The 13,469-nt window shown below is 35.2% G+C and overlaps 1 protein-coding gene across 5 annotated transcripts in view; it reads right to left on the bottom strand.

Annotated features, from left to right (window-relative positions):
• Positions 1-13,469, bottom strand: part of DIAPH2 (diaphanous related formin 2) — a 202,596-nt gene that overhangs the window by 52,656 nt on the left and 136,471 nt on the right. For 4 of the 5 annotated variants that reach the window (XM_071758065.1, XM_071758064.1, XM_071758063.1 and 1 more), the window contains one exon: positions 5,349-5,444. In XM_071758065.1, the coding sequence (XP_071614166.1) occupies positions 5,349-5,444 (96 nt within the window). Of the gene's footprint in view, positions 1-4,164; positions 4,293-5,348; positions 5,445-13,469 lie in introns of those variants that run through there. The other variant, XM_071758066.1, reaches the window with a different exon arrangement.

Raw genomic sequence — 13,469 nt, forward strand, 5'->3', positions numbered from 1 at the left:
GCTAAAGAATCTCCAATACCTGCCCCAGAGGAAGGAAATTAACACAATAAGACAAGTGAAAACAATCATTCAAATGTACTCAATTCCTTAATTTTTTGTCTTCATGTCCACACATTTATTGGTCACAAAGTGTTTTCAGAACCTCATTCCTTTCTTGATGTTGTCCATCTAAAAACCTGGAGATCCCAGTCTAAGCAGGATGGAGGTTAAAGTCTGCTTTACATCCATTTTCCCTTCCCTTTTTCACCACTTCTCCTTCACCATGCTTGCAAGTAGAGTTTTTCTGAACTTTTAAGTAAAACTCCTCATACAACAGCTGTTGCTTTCGTGCTAAGCCACCAGAATAATATATTATCTAATATCACTCCTTTAATTACAAAAATCATAAGCCAAAAATGCATACACAGTAAAAACACACTGCACCACAAATACCTACTTTAAAATAGCTTTGGGACTGTTTAAAGAGCTTTCTGGTCTACAGTAATTTGCTGAGACTCAATTTGAATGGTATTATAAATAGATTTTCTTTATACAACCTGTATTTATATTTAGCAATAAAAGCAAACTTAAATCTCACAATAATGCCTTGATGGCAAAACAAGTAAATTTATTACTGGTGATCCTTGTTTAGCTCTTGCCATTATAGTTGTGATCATTTTGAAGCACTTAGATCATACATGTAAGTCTCATTAATTCACAAATCCTGAGTGCAAGCAAAAAAAACCCTTTGCTAGATAACCTTGGTATGAAAATGTGCTTTTAAATGGTCAGCTTCAAAGTAAAATAACAAAAATTAGGATAAGCTACCTGAACATAGCAACAAGATTATCAGTTCTTTACTGCGGGATGTTTAAAAAGACACCCAAATAAATTTATAGTGTATACTGGTTTTAAAAACTTGAAACTAAGATTTTTATAACCCATTATGCATATTTCTAACTTCACAACAGATACTTCATGATAAAGATGATGACATTCTACAACTGAAAGACAGCAAACAGCTCAAGGGCCATTTTAGCTGAGCACAAATAATGATCTGTTAAAAGTGCACCTACCACAGTTTTGGATTTTAACACTGATAAAACTTCTCATCAACTGACAGACAAATAAAAACATGTCAAAAATCAATTTATTTACAAAAGTGCCACATACAAAATTATTTATGATGCAGTACAGGAGATGTGCTTTGACTGAAGATTTTTACTGGAACATGTTTTAGGCAAATAAGAATTGTGCACCCAGAAACCTAACTAACTAAATAATTTATTGAGTATAATCAATGCAAATGTAAACATAGAAGTCAGCCTTTAATTTTCAGCATAGCTATGTCTTCAAGCAGAATACACAAAATTCCTAAAACCATAACCTTTTTATTAGAATTCTGATAAATTTCAACGTAAAATATGCACCTACTTTATTTTATTATTTTTTAAATAATGATCTGAACATCACCTGAAAAATATCAGAAGTCATTAAAATATAGAAATATTCCATTGCCTCAACAACTGTTTTGCTTACAAAAGTTAAACAAGTGGTGGCAGCACTTCAGATGGTTGCATAAAACATTCAAATTTGATGCTGAAACTGAACAAGCAAGGTTCATTCTCTTTCACTCCTAAGGTTCACTCTTACAATGGAAATAGTAATGACAGAGTAGCAAATCTCAATAAAGCCAAATTCAGAAGTTCTTAAGCTATTTTGATTACCCATATCTCACTTGACTGCTTTGACCTTATGTATGGATTAAAAAAAATAACTCAAAATGTGTTCGACCAGACTACATTTAATACTTGACAAATATACTTTAGACTGCAATCTAAAGCAGTAATGCAATAGCAGATAGATAGAAACGCTATCCCAGTAGTAAAAAGCTATAGAAACAACAGTAGACATTACAATAGTTTGGATGTACAGAAGAAGGCACTAGGTATTAATGTTTATGAAAAAATTGAACAAATTCCATGGCAAAAAATCTAGCAATTTAAAAGAAAGAACCCTAACAGAAAAGCCATCTCTGTGCAGAAATTTGCTTAAACTAATACTAGAGAGAAAACATCCCTCAATCAGTTGTCTTTAATAATATCATACCCCAAGGCCAGAAAAAAAGGTCAAAGATAATTGGTACTCCAGTAGTGATGGACACACATTTTGAAGTGGTACCCTGTGATGAATGCCTCCTATACCCTTTTTCATGATACTTTCAACTCCAACGTTAGTGAATTTACAAAAAGTAAGTATATTTTTGAAGACAAAGTGACAGTTTAGAAACTGAATTCTAATTATTACAACTTCTATAAGCAAAGCAATCTACTGAAAGAACAAACTTCACACTTAATACCCAGCAGCCAGAAACAATACAGATGCAGTAATAAGCTCAGGAGAGAGAAACCACAGAACCTTTTTTTACATTGAGAAGTCTACATAACAAAGAGTACATGAACATAAGAGTACAATGAAGCAAAAAACTGGGGCAGGAGGACAGGCAGTTTCCATTATTCCATGAACTGATAATAAAAAGATTTTTGTTGGAAAGGTCTATAGTTATAATGTAACCCCCTAAAGTGTAGCTTTTCATTTACAGGATTAGGAAACAAGCAAAACCCAATGCTATAAAACATATTTTAATTGAGTTTTACTTCTCCAAATCTGTACATGTCTCCATTATATTTTTTTTCAAGTAGAAAACTACAATATTGAGCAGTTCCCCTCTGAAGGGCTGCCATGCTAGAAAAGCAGAACACCATTCTACTCCTGTATCCCTTTGTTACTCTTCAAATATTTTAAGGACATGAAGCACAAGTATATGCTCCAAGGCACAGCAGAGACCTCTGCAAAAAAGGCTAATTGAAGAGGTATCTGGTAGAATGACACTGTCCTGGTACCTGAAGGCCTATAGTCACCCGAGCTCTGTTATCAAAATTAAATGATCCCTTATAGGTCCAACCTACTCTCCTACAGCTACCAGTGATCAGATACCACTGCAGAGTTTTTTCTTTTGGAAAGTTGCAGTTTTTTTTTCTTTAGAGCCAAACCCATCAAGAATGCAACTGTAGTGATGCTTTTGTTTGTGCCTTGGAGTTAAACTTACTCTGTGAAACCACTGGAAGAAAACGCACAAAAAAGTGCCGAATTTTCATGCTCTACTGGTTGTAACCATTGAGAAGAATGAAACTTTCTATAGTTTTTATTTTCACCCTGAGTAGGTGCAAACAGAATAAGCCTGCAACAAGACAGATCTAGAGCACATACATGAAAATGTACACAAGTGAACTTACTGTATTGCTGGGCTTTTTTCTGGGGCATTTTCTTAAGAGATTTCTGGGGTTTTTTTTGTTTGTTTTGGTTTTAGGCTTTCTGTAGGGGTTACCTGTCACCAAGTAATAAAAACTAAGCAAGCCAAAGTATCTTCTTTCCCCCTAACTAGATTTAAACTACCAGTCACAAATGACACCCCAAAAATGAAATTTGTGTACAAACAGGCAAAAAACCAACAACAGGTCGTGACAGCTACAAAAAAAAGTTCAAGCTCAAAACTGCCATATAAGTTTAACTTCCAAAATAGCAGCACCTTTTCCCCCCATGCTAAGAATGCAGTGCAGCAAGCTACCAGTCGTGTGCAGAACACCCCTACATTGTGCACCATATCCAGACAGAACTATACCTTTTCCTAAAACCACAACTAAATGATCTAACAAGTCCAGAAATCCCCCAACCATTCCTTTCCATAGCTTTTATTTACTTTTTCATATGGGTCACTGCTTAGAAGTGTCACAGCCATCAGACACTTGACTGAGAATAATGTTTATTGCCCCTTGTCTAAATTTTTAGTACATAATGGTCATATCCTTTCATGAGAAGACTCAGAGTTGTGCAGTAGTTGGAAATGAATTACCTGGATCTTTCCTTACAGGAAGTTCCTCCAAGTCAATCAACTCCTAAAAACTTAAAAGTCAGACCTCACTAGAGGATCAACTGATACAATGAAAACTTCAAACACAGAGAAATCAAAGTGATTACATGAAAGAGAAGAGAAATAACAATCGATTTTTAATTAGCTCTGCTCCCTATTTTTGCAGAGGAGCCACTGGTTTTGGACCCAAGTTCTGGCATCTCGTTGGCCTTCTCAGCTGCAGCAGATTTTGTGCCATCTCCTCTGCTCCCTGGGAAGTTTTCTTTGTCACCACAGGTTGACAAAACTTTCCTCAAGCCACAACACAGAGAGAATCTCTCACACTGATATTTCTCAAGATATGGATAAAAACATATTTTGATTGAGTTCCTTCAGTTCTGATCTGAGAGCAGAAACAAGCTCTGAATTAAGAATTATATTGGAACCATTGGAGAATTATTTTCCTATTACAAAATGTTGCTTTTTCCCCCCCGAGAAAGATCAGGCATACGGCAAATGAAAAATAATAATAACACCTTTGTGAGCCAGATGAAATGAGTCAAGTAGAATTTACCCTTACTTCTCTGTTCCTCTAAAAAAGATATAAAATAAAAAATCAACAGCCAACATGAATCTAACCCTGGGCTCATTGAAGATGGGGTAGATATAAATGACTTATCTATAAAAGAAGAATTCCATTCTGCCAGACCTTTAGCAGCACACATCCAACACAAGCTTTTGATTTTATACCTAATAATTTTTAAGATTCCAAACTTTTAAGACTGTATTTTAAACTCTAAGATGTATTAACTTAAAAATTAGAAAATACAGTATACTACCATGAGCCATGATCGAAAGCAGAGTAAGCATGCAGTTCATGAACTGTATGTAACTGCCATACCAGAGAACTGAATAGAGAAAACACTATAGCTGCTTGGTTTTTTCTCAAATAGTCTCAAACACAAATTTGTAGGAGACATTAATTGTTCAGACTAAAACAGCAAATCACACTCAGTTCAATACTATTGTCTCCCTCAAGAAAGGGAAACTACTTTAATACAACTTGACTTTTATAACTACATAATGCTATAATTTCCAACCAAACCAGAACATTACTAAGACAAGTCTTGAAAAAGACTATTGGCTATATGCCCAATCTCTGAGTGCTGCAAGAATCTAATATTTTTCAGAGTGCCACCTAAAATAAAGTAATTATACATACAGTTTTAAAGATTAAGACAAACATCTTTCATGCACCTATGTGTTAAAAGCCATTTCTAACACAACAGGAACCCTTATCATACCTTAGAGCTCAAGGTGAAGGCAGAGCTATCAAGTTCAAAATCCATGATCACAAAGACCATTCTGTAGTTTTACATGAGCTCAGTAAAAGCTGTTGCTAAGTCTTTGCCAAACAACTTTTGCCCACTCAGTTTATAAATAAAAGAAAGCATCTTACCTTGTCCTCTCGGTGTTCGTTTCCTGCGATCTCTGAACGCTGCTCCTGACTGCAAGGCCTCAAGCAGACTGTCCATCACTCCTGTCTCATCACCCTCTGAGAACAGGACAAAAATAATAATCAGCTCAGTGAAACTGAAATCAGACTTGAGAAAGAAAAAATGTTCAAGTGTTGTCAAGTTTACATAACACTTCCAAAGAAGAGATGTATACATTTTAATGTAATGGATGCTGCCAGTGCTTCAGGTACCACTCTCTAGTTTGCTTATGATGCTCTATTAAGCAAAATTGATGCCAATCCTGCATTTCTTTCAACTTTGAGATGTTATCTTGTGCATTATTGATGACATTCAGCATGCAGATAGACAGCTGCCTGTGAATGACTGCTGTTTCGTTCCTTAATTCTTTTAAAACTCTCCTGAAGTAGAAACAGGTCATCTCCTTTTGATCTAATCAATGCACACGGAAAATCTGACGAAACTGAATGGCAAAGTTATAGATTGCACTACTACAGATATATGTTGCTTCCCATCTTTTTGATGCATTAAACCCCTGAAAAAAAAGATTATCTACATGAAATGCAAGGATAGATACACCTCGTGCTGCACAGGTCACAGTGGACTATTAGAAAGTAGGGTAAAGAATGTACAAAGAGGGGAAAAATCAAAGTGAAAGCAAGTTGCATAACATTTCATAAAAGCTGAATTCCATTTCTAAATCTTTCTCTTGCTTTTGTCATATCCAAGCCAACCTGAAGCCCTTAAATTGCTGAACTTTATGGTGCCCTATGCAAAATCAGGAAGAAGGATTACTACCTTTCTAAGTATGCAAATCTGTAACTTCCTTTACATTTCACTCTGTTAACAACAGCTTCTAGCAGCATGAGATGGGGGTTGAAGAACTTTGATGGCATAGGGCTAGTGATGAATGCCTTTTTTTCTGCTCATGTCTGCTATAACCCAAAAACTAAAATACAGACTCAGCAGGGACGTCTCCACTTTATTCACATCTCTCAGACTTCAAGTTAATATAAATTTCACCCTCACAGAGTGGGAAGATAATTACTTTATGCAAAAGATTTACATTACAGTAAAACACTTCTGACTCACACAAAAAAGTAGGAGGTTAAATGCACATTCAGGCTCCCAAATGTTCAAGTTTAAAAGCAGCTTATTGATACAAAAGGTATTTTGCCCTGGTTCCTTATTACATTTAGACCTAGGAAGCCTGAATCCAGATCTGATATAAGAGAACACCTGATCCTAAAACAGTGCCTCGTTAAAATTTCTCCATTATGATCATCAGTATAACTACTTGATAAATTTAAATTGTACATCAATGTAATTTAAGCCATTATGTGTTATATACAACACACATATAAAGTTCTCTCCAGTACAAAATGAAATAGAGCAAGAATAGCAACCAGCAGAAGACTTTGAAATACCAGTTTTAATTACACTCAATCTAAAATCTTTCTGAAACTAAGCTCCTGCAAAATAAATATGTAAATCATATCTCTCCATTCGCACTCAAATATACAAGGCAAGAATCTTATCTAAAGCATGGAACAATTATTTTTCTTTGTACTCCTTATGCTACGCATGCTTATTCATTGATTTATTGTTGGATCTGCATAATTTTGTTTTCTAAACCAAAGGTCTAAACTAGCACCAAAGTGGTCTGAAACATTTAAGGAATGTGACTGTAACTCACAGAACTGGTTAACGTTAGAATATTTTCTGCACAGAAAAACTACGGTCTGATTTGATCTTCATTAAAAGAGTTGACAGTTTATTCAAAAAACCAAAAATCCTTCAGTACTTCATAAATGTTTATTTTTGCTGAATGTGCTACTCTACCTGCTAATTACTGCAGCTGCTAAAAACACCTCATTTTTTGAATATCAACAAATATAATAGATTAAGAAAGCTGTAGAAAACAATGACAAATTTTTTAACTCTAGGTAAAATCTGTGCTAGATCTGATCTCAGCATTGTATCTTCACACTTGGGTGATTAAGCTGCAACTGGACAAAGAACTGCATTTTCAGATAGCCTGCACTGAAATTCAATAGAAATTTCCATCCTTTCCCCACACTTTTGCTGAGGTACTTCACATACGACCAGCAATCTCCTTGATTCGCTTTTTATATTATCTATAGCAACTTGCAGACACAAATCAGAAACAAAAACTACCAGAAGTTTCTCCACTGAGTGACTTATTTGCAACAGAAATCGACAGAGGAAATAAAATGCATAATCCTTATTTATTTTTTAGATACCTTCCACTGTACACAAGGACAAAAGTTTCACCTGGAAGTAATAATTTTCTTCTTCATTCTTTCTTTTCCAAGTTGGTCCCAAGAATCAAAAAGACAGGAAAAAAATATATATAAAAAATGTTGCAAGCTGTTTTTAACTCATGACTGGCTCAATGAGGCTCTGATAGAGTGAATCTGTTTCTTTCCTAATGCCTACAAGTTAAACAGAATTGAACAGGCAAAATTGCTTAACCATTATTTAATGTGTTAACCAGAAGCCAAATTTGCATTCATTTAGACTTCATGTTAATATTCTGCTGCAGATTTGGTTTAGCACACACAGTGTGGCTTGAATCTGGCAAGGAAAATTCTCTCAATTACCTCATCTTTTAATGCTTAATTCATTGGTGGAAGGTGCAAACGTTGGCCATTAGTTAAATAACTGGCTGAGTAAGAACAAAAGGATGTTTATAGATAGGAAACTAACACTTGAGAGCTTATCAACTGTACCTGATAATCCACTGTAGTGGATTTGCCATAACAACAGATGACATACAAATAGGCCGTACTACCATTTTGGAAGATAAGATGAGAAAATACAGATGATTTGGTATAATAAGACCAATTAAAATAATAGAAATAGAATGCCTGTGTGTAGCTTCAGGTGAGTGCCAGGAGCTCTTCATTAGAGAAGTACCAAGAGCTCCAATATGAAGACGTGACCAAAGAAACAATGGTGATTACCAGTCTGGTCTTGTTTGGGGTAGTGGTGGTACACAAGCTTGATTACAGCATTCAGAGTAGATAAAACTACTGGAAAAGCCTTTACAGTAACCAGGGGAGTGGATTCTAACAAGAAATGCCTAAAGCAGGACAATTTCTTACTGCACAAATCTTCCCCTGAGCACAGGTATGACTGTCTGCTCTGTGCCTACATCTGCCCCATGAGATTAAACCCATCCCAACAGATAACTTCCTCAAGATAGGGCTGGTTTGATACAGCAGCAAACAGGAGAACATTTAAGATTAATTAGCAGAACCACTTTCACAATGCAAAATTATGTTCTAGAATCCATTCCCAAAGAAGTTGGTGGAAATAAAGAAGTTCTGAGATATTAAGGATGAAGCAAAAGTTCTGAAAGGAATTATATACACAGCAGAGGCAATAGCAGCAGTTTAAATCATATGATCTCTTCAATTCACTGAATTTAAAGCACCAATCTTTAGCTCCTCATTGATGGCATATTTATAAAAGGGTACATGACAAAATGGGGAATGAGAAAGGTGCAAGAAAATTGCAAGAAACCAATTATAGCACTCAGGTTGCTATGTAAGTTACAGCATGAAGTATCTGTATTCAAGAGCCAAACCTTTCCTCTTGAACAGAAGCTTTTATTATCAAATGTCTCCTATTGCAGACAGGCCCTTTATGAGCAAAACTGTCCTTTCAAATAATTACTGTTTGCTCAGAGTATTTATTGAGACAAAAATGTATTAGAAAGTTTACAGCCGGGCATGACTACTCTGTCTTGATTTTTCTTCATGTAAGTCAAAACTTCACAATCAATTAGCAGTTTAATTCTACTGTAAAGTACTGCCCAAAGAATGTAAATATCAGAAACAAAGCATATAATCTATTTCCAGAAGAGAGTTTTTAAAATTCAGCTTTCCAAAGATAGATAACCTGTCCCAAATGAAGCCATTCTTTATATTTTATCCATCAGCAAATGGCACATGGAGATGGAAGAATAACATTGACTTTACAATTGTAAATATTCACAAATGAGGCAGGAAAAGAAACATTTACTAAAAAAGGGAAAATTACTGTAAATTAATTAATTAATGCATACGTAATACAATAGCAGGAAAGACTGTACTGGTACTATACAATCCTTGAGACTCCCTTTTAAGGAAATGAAAAAAAAAAAAAATCAAATCATTATGTGAGATATGGGAGGGATTAAAAGTTCCAACCACCGTTTCAGAAAAGTCCTGTTACCGCTGACTGTTTCTTCTTTGTATGCACATTTAAGTTTTGCCATCATCCTCCTACAATCCTTACACAGAACTCTTCCTTCAACTTGAGATAAGAAAAAAAAACCCCAAAAATTTAAAAATCAGTTATCATAGCTCAGCATGAAAGCTCATCAAGCACATCAGGTCTTTTACCTGACACAAATAAGTACATGGACCTCACACTTCACGTGCCTCAGGAACACAGCAGAGAGATTAAAGTATCTTACTTTTAAAAATAATTACTTGAAACAGCCTGATTTTTGTACTGTATTATGACAATATGTGACCCAGATGTAGAATTAAAATTCCTCCGTAAAGGTAGGTAATTTGTTTTAGCATAATCCGTACACTGCTAAATTAACCATGAGGATTGTGTTGTAAAGGTAGAAAACAAGCAGTTGAGAATGATAAAGAAAGTTTAGTTTATCTTATTTTTCATGGAGCAAATGCAATCCTTCATGTGCTCTGCAGCCATTTTCTCTTTCAGCAGAACTCCTCTAAAATGGAGGAACCATTTCAACGTGGAGAAAACAACAATTTCCCATGGCCATCACTGCTAGCACTTTATGAAGTATGCCCCAAAGTTAGATTTAGCACCCTCTTTGTCAATATTACATTCTTTACAAATCTCATCAAAACCCGAGAGTCTCCAATATCCATACCTCCCCACATGAAATGCAAAATAAAGTTATTTTCTATTTATAATTCATGATTGAATCGAAAACTGAAGTGGACAAAAAAATGTACTGGCAAAGTGTCATTCTTTCACTTGCCTGAGTAGCAACAAAAGCAAAATTGAGGCAGGACAACAGCTTTACTGTATTGTGTTGTTTTGTTGTTGGTTTTTTGTTTGTTTAAAAATAATTGCCCCAAAATTCCATATTGGAAACTGAAATGTGTTCAGCCTGTTGTAACCTATGAGGCTTTTAAAGTCCTCTTGCAAATGAAGAAAAAGCACTGAAAGACCACACTAGAATACATGTGACAGTGCTCTGAACCATGAATGACAAATATACACAAAAATCAGAACTCTTTCACAGACACTGCATAGAGATGGGATTATTTATCTTCTTGGGTTGCCTCTGATCCAGCAGGCATTCCTGAACTCACTTCTGTGGTGGTGGCTGCCTCTGATTTCCACTTCATGGGAGTTTTTAGTTTCTCTCCTCTAACCAATCATGCTGAATGGTCCTAATACAACCTTCTTCAGGAAGACAAATATCAGCTTCCCTGAAGTCAAGTTCACTTATGAGATATTTAAAAAAAAAAAAAAATTGGAAATATTACACTTCCTTTTTTTATTGAATTTTTTTTTAGTAAAAGTATTGAAATATTTTATCTTCCTTTCCTCCTCATTACAGAATGTGAAGTAAGAACAGATTTAAGTAAGGTCTTAAAGTAAATTTGGAAGAGGTTTTATCTAAACATTGCCTCCAAATGTCAGCTGTATTTCCATCCACTAAATAAACAGTCATGCTTTTCCCAGCTCAAAATGTTCTGGACAAAAGATTCAGCTACGTAACTTTCTGATTGAGGCTGATAGAACTAGAAACCTGGTGAGACCAATTTCAGCTTCTTTTTCTGGACTCTACTGCACAAGATTTTAGCTTTAGCACAAGGTTTATGCCTTCAGCATATCATTACCCATGAAAATGGTATAATTGAACTTCTAGCAGATTTTTTTATTGTCCTTTATGATTACTGCTTGTTCAGTTTACAGTAGAAAGGATGCTATTGTGACTAGAACACCACCTCCCACCCCAACAATTACTGCTGTTCCTAAATTAAATATAATAACTGAAGTACCACTATTAATGGCAAAACAAAAGAATATTTTAGGCTTTTTAAGTTACTTGAATAACTTTGGAGAATGGATTCGAATGGATTCCAGGAACCACACTTCATTTGAAGCCACTATGGAGCCCACAATGAATCCCAAATATAATCCACTCCTATCTACCTGGTTTCTTCAGTTTAGCTTCACATCTAAGGCTCCAAAAGGCTCTGGAAGATGCTCTTGTTTCTGGAGTGCTTTGCTGCCTTCCCTTTTATTTGTCTGCAGTGACTGGAGGAAGATGACCCATGTACTTTACTGATGCAACTTCATTTGCCTATAAAAATTTGCCTACTCTCATGTACTTTGCAATCCATCTTGTACTCTAGTTATTACAGAAATACTAATTGTAAGCTAATATAAGGTAATAAAAAGCTATAAGTATATAGGAACTTCCCATGGAATTCATGATAAATTTGAGCCCTTACTTGAAGAGTCAAACCAAACACCAAATCAGGTAACACCTGTCTACCTGCCTGCTTCCCCAGATGGTTTCAGCAGTATAATTCTGGTCAGATCTTGTGTTATTCTGTCTCCATGTGAACTTTTAAGTACTTCACATAAGTCTAATGTATGTCCTCTATAAAGTTCTATTCATAATCTGTACCAGAATTTTTAATTGCAATATATTCACTTTTAAAAATCACTTTTCAGTGTCTTTTTCGAAAGTTTTTGTCTTCTCCTCATATATTTGCATTTTATTAATTTGCTAAGTTTATTTTGCATGCATAATAAATATCTTCAGGAAGCAGTCTTCCTTGGTATGTTGCACTAGAATCTCATGACTGCTATTTACTTTTTAATTAAAGGAGAACAAGTTCAGACAGTATAACTGCTAAGTGAACCTATACCTCATGCCAGTTTACAGAACAAGGCAAATCCCTGCTTACATACCAATTAAGCTCATTGTTTATGGCAACCTAATCTCAGCCTTCCATGAAGTTAACAGAATGAAAAATGTTTTACTGGCAGTTACTGAAAACATTTTTTGAAATGTGCACACTTACTCATTTTAAGTCAACGTCACAACGTTCAGTGTCTACTTCAGCAGGAATGTATTTAACTGAATGCATCAGCATTGCCCCTGGGGCCTCATTCTGAATGAACTTTGCAAGGATGGCTTTCACTAAACTTGCAAAAAATAGGCTTTAATGTGGTTTACTTGCAACAAATGGGAAGGCATTGCTTCTACATGGGAAGGAAAAGATAGTGCAGCTCAAGCTAAGGAAAGAAAAATGACCATGACACCTAAACAACGACATGCATCAGATTTCAGTCTAATAATTTCCTCACACACATACCACCCTGACATTTTGCCTCATGAAATCAGTTTACTTGGAAGATGCCATGTTCATAAACAAGATTTTTTCCCATTTTATAAGATGAGATAAAATTTTGAGTTGTAATGTTTTCCTAATTTCTCATCCATGCTCACATCTACTTTCATCTCTAGAGCTGGTTTTGACCCATGTTAATTAGATTTACAGAAATTTTTCACATCCTCTGCCCTCTTCATTCTCAAAATGGTTTCAATCTCCTGCATAAAATTCTTATATTGTATCTTCAAAAGTCAATTCAAGTGTAACAACAGTTCAAGGAAACACAACAGAATTATTGTTGATACTGGTAGGTAGCAATTTGAATAAGTAGTGCATGAATTCTTATGTAATAGCACTTGAAAAGGGAAAACGGGAATATCCATCAACCAGTAGGACAGACCTTCATTTCCATTATCTTCATCTGCATTAGGGGAGAATGTTAATATGTCTTCAAAACAATTAATTCAATACTAATTGGGACTGTGGAAGCTCATTCTATCTTTTATCCTAATGCTGGTAGTTAAAAGGTGATTTTAATTGCCATAGTAATCAGATATAATGAAGAACAAAACTGTTTCTGATTAAATAAAATTTCAGTCAGAATTACTTTTATATGCTTTTCAGCTTCTAGAAAGCTGTCTTCAGTTCTTTTTTTTCTTTCTTCCACTTTCTCAGATATGCACGTGGAAGCAA

The sequence above is a fragment of the Heliangelus exortis genome, chromosome 14 (assembly GCF_036169615.1).
Source record: "Heliangelus exortis chromosome 14, bHelExo1.hap1, whole genome shotgun sequence".
Classification (NCBI taxonomy): domain Eukaryota; kingdom Metazoa; phylum Chordata; class Aves; order Apodiformes; family Trochilidae; genus Heliangelus; species Heliangelus exortis.